The sequence below is a fragment of the Anarrhichthys ocellatus genome, unplaced genomic scaffold, assembly GCF_004355925.1.
Source record: "Anarrhichthys ocellatus isolate YVR2014 unplaced genomic scaffold, GSC_Weel_1.0 scaffold13, whole genome shotgun sequence".
Lineage (NCBI taxonomy): Eukaryota > Metazoa > Chordata > Actinopteri > Perciformes > Anarhichadidae > Anarrhichthys > Anarrhichthys ocellatus.
In genome coordinates, this window is record NW_022280043.1 from 6,939,874 (window position 1) to 6,951,088 (window position 11,215).

Below are 11,215 nucleotides of genomic sequence, written 5' to 3' on the forward strand. Positions count from 1 at the left end.
AAAAAAAGAAAACATTTTTTTCGCCAACAAATCTTGCTAAACTGCTAAACCAATTGTTTCTCCATTTCTGATTATGCCACTGATAATTGAAAAACAAGTGGAAGAGAGAACATAAAAATAACCCCAAACAACCTTTCATACAAAAAGAGCTGCAAGGTGTCTTTTAACTGTTGCCAAATAAATATTGACCTAATATGACCTAAATATTTCATAATCCGAATTAGCCGGATGACGTGTTCAACACACTCTAGACTTAGTGCCATCTTAGTAGGACTTAGGACTATTGTAATGTCACATGAACGCATCACCAACATTGGGCAAGTAACAAGTGCCTCCTCGTGGAGGTTGTGGTCAGGGCAATGTGTAAGAGTGTGCTGCTTTAATGAACTGCTAACATAATCAATGGAAAATAATTGATCTGGGTGTATTCAAAGGTAGCGTGCAGACAGAGTTAATGATAAATGTACCAACATGATGCCCCCCTTCAGCCCCTATGTTTATAATATCCAATCAGTGGCTTTTGATGAAGTTTAAAGCCCCTTTATTTTCAGATTCTTGTGTTTACATAGATAGCCATAACGTCTGTTTTATCAAGACGGAATGTCACACACACTCACACAAACACACACCAGGCAACAGTGTGCAGGTTTATCTTCCACAGAGTGCACTTTGGCCCTGGGAGCAACATGTCAACACATGCTCGCTCCTATATAAACAGGCTGGGCCATTGGTGCCTCTTCCTCTGTTTTCTGAAGAGTAATACAGTGAGTACTGCCACTTTTACTTCAGTCTTAGAAAAGCATGACTTTTATGTTAGATATGACAAAATTTCTGGGAAAATGTATTATTTACGACATAACATGTATGTTCAACATAATTCTAAAGCAGAAATGTGTTTTCGTTTTTAGGTTAGAAGAGTAGAAAATGTATGGCAATGTCTCGCCCTAGTGGATGAAGTGAGGTTAGCTTTTAAATGTGTCTTTCTATTCTCTGTCCTCATAGATACGAGTGACAGCATGAATAAGCTGCTGGGCATTACTGTGCTGGTTGCACTCCTCGCTGTCAGTAAGTGCATTCTCAGACCATGAAATTGAATTCCGAATAGGATAAATCAGTGATGAATTATATATATTGCTTTACTGACAAAACGTGGTACCGTTTTTGACGCCTCTGACTTGTTTTGTGCAGGCGCTGAAAGCTTCCGTATGCCGAGGCAGGCTGAGGAGGAGCAGGAGCTGGGCACCCTGACCAAGATCACAGACGGCATCAAGTCCTACTATGACAGTGCCGTCAACACGGCCAGTGGATACCTGGAGAACATCAAGGGCATGAAGCTGGAGGAGAAGGCAAAGTAAGAGATTTTAAACACAGATTCATTGATGCAGTTATAAAAAGCGTGGCTTCATAAATAAACCCTTCTCTTTCTGTGTGTCTCCCACAGGACCCTTTACACTGATACTACCATAGTCTTGAGCACCTACGCTGGCATTGCACAAGACCAGCTGTATCACATCTTTTACCAAAAATAAAAAAAGTGAACTCCAATTACCTCATCTACCTTGTCTGGCAGCGTGAAAACTTTCAAGCTCCACACGATAAGGCCCATTTTTGACATTCTGAACTTGCTCGTATCTCACCTCACCCAAGCCTTAGAACCTACAAAAGGCATCTTAAAAAAAGGTGGACCTCTTGCTCTTTGTGGCGCTTACTTGGGCCACTGCACTGGCGGTAAATAAAGATAACCAACTAACAGGGACTGTGATCTTTTGAAAAAACAACAGCTGTCAGAGGAACAAGTTGGTGGCAAAGGAGCTCACAACACCTTGTCAAGTACCAACACATTTCTCCCTGGATCTCAGAGCTTAGAAACAACCAGCCATCAAAATAATACAAATAATTGAATGATCTATCGCCACCTACTGGTGTTTTCAGTCATCCCTCAGCTGGATAAATTTAAATATTTGTGTCATATCTTGAAATAAAATATTTATACAAAAAAAACTTGTGTCTGTGGTGGGTGAATTGAGTTTACAGTTTAATATAGTAAATTGTGTAAGACCTGCATTTCCTTTAATCTGACTGATGCAAAGGATCACATGTTTATGTCTGTATGAATCTGCAACGAGTCGCCATGCTTTTATCAGCGGAGGCAGCATCAGAACAGAGGCTTCTGTTGCAATTAATAATGGATGAAAATAAACAGCATGTAATGCGTGAGCGCAGAGAAACCGACAGAGATGAATAAACAACATCTGCTGAGGATTCTGACAAGTAGTGATGCAAGGATGTTACGGTTTTTAATTAGTTCATAAATCTACAACATGTGGCCTCTTCTTAAGCTACAACCAAAACAAACAAGAGAGATATATTTGCTTTCAAGCATCATCTTGTATAGTTGTTACAAAATATGTATGCGGCGGCCAACAGACGCAGGACAAATTACACAAAACACTCCTACTGCGGCTATACAACTCAGATTATACACGTAGATAAATAAGTTATAGTGCCACATGCAAATCCTTGTGTTTGCAGCCCTGTTGGTATTTGTTTCAGGATGTGGATCAATTTGAGATTCACAATGTGTGTCAAATGTTTTCTCTCAGCTGCCGACTGTGATCAGATTTGGCTTTGACACTAATATGATTTCATCCGTGGGCATCTGCAGCTGCTGCAAAGCAGAGAAAAAACAATTCTCTACATCGCACAGCAAGAGAAGAAGACTGCTCCGGCAATCAAAACTTACGGAGTGTCCCTGAAACGTGGTTTGATTATTTGGATTCCCATCTCAGACTGGTTTTGGGTGCGTTTCCTTCTTTAATTAGAGCTGTTCATTCGAATGTTTTTATAGCTGTCACACTTTAAAAGGATGGTACTTTAAAGTGACTCTATACATCCAGTGGTGCTGGGAAGGAATGAGTAGGAGTCATCATTTGCTCATTTGCTCTGTTGCACATCTGGACCTTTTGAGTGAGTGTAGACATGGGTAAGAATGTATGTGTGAGTGGGCTGATATTGACAATTACTTTCATCAATATCATCAAACTAAAATTGAGAAATCAAAATCTAGTTTGACTTATGATGACCCGTCTTTGTTTTCTTATGATAAGAACCAAACATTTCAACTAACAGATATATGAGTATCTACAGTATTTGTTCTATCTATCCCAGTTGATTGCTAACATTGAGACAATTATACGTTTTTTTTAATTCTATGTTTAAATATGGGAATCGGGCATCAGGAGAAATCTACAGATGCAATTAGACAAAGTGTAGTAAAATTAACACTTAATGTGTATTTTGGATGTTTTCTCTCCACTAGTCTGAAAAAAACCCATTATGCTGGAAGCAAAATGGCCCAAAATCTGAAAATTGTGCAGTGTCTCGCCTCAAGGCTCCACCAACACTATTCTTGATGCATAACTGCTACAAAGAACATGACAATAGACAATGTTTTACACATGATTACCCCTTGTTTATGTATGTTGGTATACTTGGTATGTTGATAAATGACAATTAGTTATCCCCAAATACAAAACGTATATTTTAAAACATACAGTTATGTATAGAGCTTCTGTGGAATTGAACAAGTTATCAAACAATATTAGAGAAAGTGCTATACTTTTAGAAACAAATGCAGATATACCCAAAGCAGACTATGACTGACTCTTGTAGTCTTAGTGTTGATGTTTGGTTGTTTTCTTTTAATTATAATCTTTATTCTGTTGTTATTACGTGTTAATTTGATAAATTTGATGTAATTATTGATAGTTTTGGACCTTGCTATCATGGTTGTATTAAAGTTTTATTTGGATATCTTTTAATATGTGGACCCCAGGAAGATTAGTGAGTGCTATGGCAGAAGCAAATGGCTAACCGATGAAATAAACTAAATAAATAAACAGACTTTTCTCTTTGTATACAACAATAAAAGACAAGGACATAATATGGAAAACATTAATAATACATGACATATTGGGAGGTATTTGGGGTCAACAAAACGATCACGTAAAAATGTAACCAATTGTTTTTTTGCCTGAGTTGAACTGCAATCAATAGAAAAAGCTGAGCTCATGAAACTTTAACCAGCTTTACATTGTGCCACTACCTTAGTAATAAGTCAAAAAGACAATATTTATCAATGGAAAAAAAATATTCTTAAACTTATTTTTAGAGACTCAAAGGGGACGAGAATACTATTATCATTTATTATTATATAATATTATAATATTATTATTACAAATATCTTGGTTTCCCAAAAGGGCAATATGAGTTGTGCAATCTGTGATGTTTTAAGACAATCCAATCCTCTTAAAATTGCACCATGGTAAACTATTAACTTTCTAAACAGCAGCATGGGCATAATGTCTCCACCCATATCTCCTTTATTAGTACAAAGGAGATATGCTGCAAAAGCTTTGCTCATTTATCTACGCTACAAAAGCTTTGCTCATTTATCTATGCTACAAAAGCTTTGCTCATTTATCTATGACACCATTATGTATTTTAGCGTGCACTTAGCACAAACTATAAAAAATGGCTTTTTAATATATAGAAGCTAAAAGTATCTGTGCACAGCAGATTTTTGCTATGAAACCAAAACACAGAAACTGTAACTGGAATTTATTATGTCTGAACATTATCTTTCATTTACCATAAACAAGGCTCTTTCTTGTTCCTTGAAAATAAAGTGTTACAGTATATGAGAAAATATGTTATGGTATCATGTGAAGTTTTAAAGAATGTAAAACTGATTTGTGGAACACAGACAGACACAGAACAGCAGTTCTGCACATGATTTTAATTCGTTTTGAATCCAGGTGTCCATTATCTTTTCTCCCACTAGGGTGAGAAGTGAAAAGACACTGTGTCTTTGTTGGTAAGACAAAGACACAGAGAGACCTTGACTCCGGAACTGAATGTCCGCAGAAACAGACAGCCTGTGTCTGAAATACCCATACTCCCCTTTTGACACATTATCTGAAGTTGTAAAGGCGTGAACCTTTGTATGCATAAATGATGTTGAATATTGTATTTCGTAGACGTTTTCACACAGTCTACTGAATACGTAGCCGCTGTGTTTCCTTCCCTCTTGCAAGAGAATAAATGGAAAAAGACAACTTTGAATCTTCTGATGACTTCATTATTGATTTGTGAACAAAAACTCTCTTCTCCCGATTGACCTGGAAATTTTCCACCACAGGTGTGTCACTCTCACAGAACATACTGTTTAGCGGAGGTGTTGGAACATATCTCTGATAAGGTTATCGCAAAGCTTGGACTGGAAATGATGCTGGATAGTAATAAAGCAGTCTGTTCCTCCCACTTCCCTCAAAAAAACTTGCAGGTATAAAGAATCCAGACTATTCAAACATCACACACTCTCAGAGCTACAGAGAAACATTACAAAAGCAACACGGATACAACATGAATCTTCTCCTGCTGGTGGTTGCTTTGGGGCTCACAGGTAGATATTTACCATGTTGTGTCTAAAATAAAACAAATTGATGTCAGAATAGCCATTTAGTTTCTCTTTGATCTTGTCGCTGTGTTACAGGAGCGTCTCCCCTGCAGGACTACAAGGTGTGCCAGCCTCACTCCAGACCCTGGCAGGTCTATCTGCATGGTGGTGGAGTGTCCTGCAGTGGAGCTCTCATTGATAAATCGTGGATAGTGACCTCCTTTGACTGTGCACCCAGGTACTAGTGATTATTAGTGCCAAATTAAAACTTACTGTGATGATGACTCTTCTAAAATAATTAAAAAAACTTTAAAAAAAACAACCAGTAATGGGATATACTGTGTTTTCATCCTAATAGCAGCACTGCAATTGAATGTGCTTCCAATTTCCCCAAAGTACCAGCAGTAAAATCCTATTTGGGCTTGGTAAGACCTGGCTGAGGTGTTTCTGCTTTGTTAAAATTCAACAATGTCTTATTTAACAAGCATTTTATATTTTACCTGTAATATAGTCGCTGACGCCTTTTCAGCAGAACCATCACACTTCAGCCTCTCCAGCATCGGGCACAATTCTCCTGGAGAGATAAAAACCAAAAGCAGCTAGTCATAAATAGGCTTGGCCAGCTGTTTTTATAATTTTGCATCCCTTCACTGCTGTGCTATTGCATCGTAATAAATCATGTCTAAAGACATCACATAATTTGTCTTGACAAGTCAATCAGCAAGGCATGTTTTGGGTAGTCATTGTTACAAAGACTTGATATTGTTTGCAGTCCCACTGCACATTTCACTCGTGTTCCTCCTTAATTAAATTATCCTGCTGCTCATGTCTGATTAATGTTACTGTTCCTCAGTCATGAATCTGTTTCTGCCTGAGCTTGATACATTACAGTCTCTCTTCCACTGTCCTTGCAGATCCTACAGCACCATCGCATCTCTTGGGGTACATGACGTGACTGTGGATGAGGGCACCGAGCAACACATTTACGTTGCTGACGTTATCCGTCACAGTCCTTACTACCGCTCGCCCTTACACAGCCTGGTGATGGTCCGTCTGGCCGAACCCGCCCGCTTCACCCAGCACATCCAGCCCATTCCTCTGCCCAGCCGCTGCCCACAGCCTGGAGAGACTTGCCATGTCAGTGGCTGGGGATCCACCATCCCGAATCAATGTAAGTGGATTTAAAAGAGCTACTGTGGCTTTAACACCTCATTAACTTGTCCCCACATGAAGCAAAGCCAGTGTTCAGTAATCCAGAGATTTTTACTCCAGCTTTCTTATAAATATCTGATCAAACTAAAGGCCTCCTGTAAAGTTTTTCCTGTAATAGTTGTTGGTGTTTGGTGTTTCTCATCAAAATGCATTATGTGCATCTCTGAAGCTTGAAAAACATGTTGAATACACAGCATGGGAGGAGAGATGCCGCAGTGTATTTGAGGGGCAAAAAGGTAATCTCTGTGAAGAATGAAGTCAGACACCACAATAACATGCCAAATATGCTGTCTGTGTTGTTTTATAGAATTGAGTTTAAGATGTTCTAAACACTGATAATCCTATCCATGTATATAACTACAGAGACCTGTCTGGCTGAAGTACAATAATGCAGTGTTATGGATGTTTGCTAGCTTGCCTTGCATGCTGAAATCCTTGATGTAATCATTGGTCGTAATAAGTTCCTCTGTAGTTCTCTTTCAAATAAATGCACATGGAGTGACACCAGGGAACAAGTAGCACCACTCACTTTATAGCAGGAAGGAAACATTTATCATAAACGTATACGCTCAATCAAGAGACATAAATAAAAAAAAATACTTTTACATTCTCATCATGACTGAGCAGGTGCATTCTTGCTAAAACGCTAATCCATATTCCGGTCATTGCAGCGCCAACAAGGCATGAACATTCTGTTTTAATAAAAATGGCTCTCTTTAATCAGAGGACTTTCTAATTGCCTGTCAAAATGCCCAGTCAGTGATCAGCACTAATTAAAAAGGTAGACCTTGAAAATAATATTTACACAAGGTTTAGACCTTAATGCTCCAGTGCAAGAAGTGGTAATGCATAATTCTGGGAAGTAATAGACCTGAAGAGGGGAAGGAAGGAAGCCTTTGTCAATGACTGACTGGCAGATTGATGAGTGATGGTACAGAATACGTCAAAATGACTAAATTGTACTTATGTTACAAATGATTTAAAGTAGTTATGAATCAGTAATAACCCACCTTCTTGTTCTTGGAAAACAGATGAGCCTTCTAAACTCCTGAAGTGTATATCTGTGCCTGTTGTGGATGACCAGGTGTGCATGAATACGTTCCCTGAGTACCTGTTCTGGAGCCAGGGCATGGTCTGCGCTGGACAAGCAAACACAGATAACTGCATGGTGAGCATGATCACAACACGAAGAAGCTGTGGATCACACTGCTGCATTTCCATTTCATTTTAACTCACCTGCTAACTTGCATACATTTCCCATAAACCACCACCACAGAGTCTCCTATTCTGTCCCCTCTCTCTCTCTAGCGTGATGGTGGCAGTGTGATGGTGTGCGATGGCCAGCTGCAGGGTGTGCGGTGGTTCGGTCACGGCTGCAGCAACCCAGCTGACCCCAGCGTCTACACCAAGCTGTGCTTGTACAATGACTGGATCAGTGATGTGATGGACCGCCACGGGCCAACTGAAATCCCTCTGGTGCAGATGACACCATGAGGCCGCAGAGAGACATTTATTCACAGATTAAATTAATTAAACACTATGAAGGGTGTAGTGTAAGATTAAACACTTTGAAACACTTTTGTAAACACTGGTCCTCATTTTAATGGGAAGGTTCAATGTTATGAAAACTAGGCTTCAACCCAACGTTGAGGGGTTTCCCTTTCAGCCAATTAAGCAAGACACAACACTATTGGTTTTTGTCAAATTGATACTCTAGGTAACAATAGCTGACACAGATATATAAAATGATTCATAAACATTATGCAGCAGTCTCAAGTCATGCAAATTCTACGCTCAGCTACAAAGAACAATGTGGAAAAATATGTATGCAAACTCAAAACTGTAGCTGTAAACAACAAAAAATAAAATATCAAGTGTTCAGGCACTTCATGTTTTATTCATGAATTTTAGTGCACCCTGTGCGATTCCTCCTTTTCCCTAATTTGCTTCAGCAAAAGAGTTTCCACAGCTGGCTAATAGCTGCTGCTGATTAGCTCCGATTTTTTTCAGAGAACATCATGATTACACACGTGCTGTTGACTACGTGACTGTGAATTAGACATGACGGCGGATGTTTGTGTTGTTCCACATGTTGAACACCAAAACTGCTAGTCCTGCTCCTTGATTAAAGAACCAGCAGGTTTTTTAAATGTGTGAGACAAGTTGATGTTGATGTGACAACAAATGAGGACAATGTAAAAAAAAAAATGGTACTTAAAGCTGCTCTAATTAATATTTGTTATATTAACAATAATAATGTAATAAGAGAGCGGTTACGCATGGTGAGGAAGTAGCTGCAGTCTGGTTTTACAGTTCTCACCTTTAATATTTTGACTCACTCTTCCATTTGCATCGTTTTCAACTGCAGCAAGCAGCAGTTTTCAGCAAAAAGCTCCACTGCAGACTATACCTGCCCAGCAAACAGCAGACGGCTAAAGAGCTATACATATATATTTCCCTCAGCACTAAAAGAAGAGTGAATATCTCACATTCATCAGGGGACTCCAAATGAATTATAATGTTGTCCCATTTACAGGATGAGTAAATATGCAACTGTGTGCTAACAAGTTTGTCATATTATAGCTTATTCGTCTGCCTCCAACAGGCTATAAAGATCAAACAATGCAGGTTTAATAATTTCAAATGTAATATTTTGGTCAACATAGATAATAATGTCAGTATCAGCAAACTGACCTTCATGTTTTATAAGCTTGTAGTCACCATTTTTAGGGGAAAATAATAATTTGTGATTAAACATCTAATTAAATCTAAAACAATTAAATTAAATCAAATCAAGTCAAATATAATGAACGTGATAATTATGCATGTCTGGGAATACTGCATATGTGAGAAAAGGGTGAGCAGCATCAATGTGAAGCACCACTAGATGGGGGTAAAGCATAATGATAAAGAAACCCGTTCCAAAGAGAGACATTTTGCTCATGACAGGTGACATGAATCTTGCATTTTTTGCAACGCTTTTGTTTGAACTCTGATCTGAGATCTGAGCTCTGCCACGACACCATTACGTGTGTATAAAAATATGTCATAGCAATAAACACATGAATCTCATGCAACTTTACCGACACACTGAGTACAAAGGAACTGGAGAACACATTGTGGAGTTAGAGACACAGACTCTGCATACATACACAAAAACAAATACACACACACACGTACATGCCAAGTGACTGACAGCTGTGTCCATAATCACCCAGGCAGCTGAACATAGGGGCCACTCCGCCATCTGTTCCCAGGGTTTCTCTCTCGTCCCTCCTCACCCCCTGTCCCTCTCTTCTCCCACCTCTGCGGGAGACAGAGGGCACACTGAGGGGCTGACTTTAGTAACTGGGATGTCACTTTAGAGAGCAGTGTGACAATAAGTGGTGTGGGTCTTAAGAGTTGCTGTTTTTCTTTTCCTTCAATTTGGATAGCCATTGTTATATCATTCTGAGGAATTTGACTCAAAACAACTTAATGTAATAACTACTGTGTGAGTAATGTTTAGCTTTTGTAATAGATGCAATAGATACTTTACTCATTCCCTCAGGCAGGTTACCCAACACAACAAGCCAGAAATCCTGTGCGATAGAGGCCCCAGACTTTGGAACTCACCGCCTGAGGTGATCAGGCGGTTTGAAAATTAAAGATGATGGCAAAAGAGAAATTAAGTCACTGCGAAAGTTATGATGATTCATCATGACAGGAAACATGATTGTCTGCACCAAATTGTGCCGCAACAGCTGTTGAGACATTCCACTCAAAATCACACATGTTAAATTTATGGTGGTGCTAGAGGAAATGTTCGGGGACCACCAAAGTCTTTAGGATTCATCCTCTGGGGTCCATGAAGGTCTGTCGCAATTTCATTGCAATCCTTCCAATAGTTGTTTGGATATTTCAGACTGGACCAATCAAACTGAACCATGTCGCTAGCATTGCTAAAATCTACAATTTCTTACAGAGTTATACATTATTTTAGAAGGTAGGTCTAGTCAGTTCCACAAATTACCAAAGATTGGTTCAATGACTTCAGTAGGTATTGCCATGTACTACATCCTAGCTCAACATTTCTCTGCTTAATGCCCCAAAAGGATGTCTCCATCTACACTTTAAATACAATAACCGTCTGGACAAGCAGCACAGTTGTGTGTTTTCTCTCGAAAGACAAATTCATTCATTGGCCCGTGGTGGTCAGATGCATCTTCCTGAACTCCCACTCAGAATCTAATGGACCAGTTGTAAAGATAAGATGACCTATGTGGTCAGAGAGATTTTTATGCACTGGAATAAATTCTAGCCACAAGTCCCACTGAGCCCTCTCCGTGTCTGCATATCTATTTCTATCCTTCAGACAAACATGCACACATACAGATGGAAATCCTCTCTCAGCCCAGTTAGCCATCATATGTTTATTGATGGTTAACCATTGCTCCTTTCCTTACTACCTCACTCCCTGCCTCCAACTTACTGCAAATAATTTCCCAATTTCTAAACATCCTCCCTTCAACCGTCTCTACTGGCTTTCATAACTCAGGCAGGCAT

The 11,215-nt window shown here is 39.2% G+C and overlaps 2 protein-coding genes across 2 annotated transcripts; both read left to right on the plus strand.

Moving 5' to 3' along the window:
• Positions 1-730: 730 nt before the first annotated feature.
• apoc2 (apolipoprotein C-II) lies at positions 731-2,001 on the plus strand. Its single transcript, XM_031853458.1, has 4 exons — positions 731-764; positions 1,003-1,065; positions 1,189-1,351; positions 1,442-2,001. Exons 2-4 carry the CDS (start codon positions 1,017-1,019, stop codon positions 1,527-1,529), a joined length of 300 nt encoding a protein of 99 aa, XP_031709318.1. The 5' UTR covers positions 731-764; positions 1,003-1,016; the 3' UTR covers positions 1,530-2,001.
• A 3,351-nt stretch (positions 2,002-5,352) lies between these two features.
• On the plus strand, positions 5,353-8,248 carry LOC116386847 (trypsinogen-like protein 3). Its single transcript, XM_031853410.1, has 5 exons — positions 5,353-5,464; positions 5,555-5,696; positions 6,373-6,629; positions 7,702-7,838; positions 7,979-8,248. The coding sequence occupies exons 1-5, from the start codon at positions 5,425-5,427 to the stop codon at positions 8,162-8,164; spliced, it is 762 nt and encodes a 253-aa protein (XP_031709270.1). The 5' UTR covers positions 5,353-5,424; the 3' UTR covers positions 8,165-8,248.
• The last annotated feature ends 2,967 nt before the right edge of the window (positions 8,249-11,215 follow it).

What these genes read in the sequence shown, in the direction of transcription:
- apoc2 (XM_031853458.1), top strand. Translation starts at nt 1,017, where the DNA reads ATGAATAAGCTGCTGGGCATTACTGTGCTGGTTGCACTCCTCGCTGTC. An exon ending in GGTTGCACTCCTCGCTGTCA is followed by an intron (nt 1,066 to 1,188) that starts GTAAGTGCATTC and finishes TGTTTTGTGCAG; the next exon opens with GCGCTGAAAGCTTCCGTATG. An exon ending in AAGCTGGAGGAGAAGGCAAA is followed by an intron (nt 1,352 to 1,441) that starts GTAAGAGATTTT and finishes TGTCTCCCACAG; the next exon opens with GACCCTTTACACTGATACTA.
- LOC116386847 (XM_031853410.1), top strand. Translation starts at nt 5,425, where the DNA reads ATGAATCTTCTCCTGCTGGTGGTTGCTTTGGGGCTCACAG. An exon ending in TCCTTTGACTGTGCACCCAG is followed by an intron (nt 5,697 to 6,372) that starts GTACTAGTGATT and finishes CTGTCCTTGCAG; the next exon opens with ATCCTACAGCACCATCGCAT. An exon ending in ATCCACCATCCCGAATCAAT is followed by an intron (nt 6,630 to 7,701) that starts GTAAGTGGATTT and finishes CTTGGAAAACAG; the next exon opens with ATGAGCCTTCTAAACTCCTG.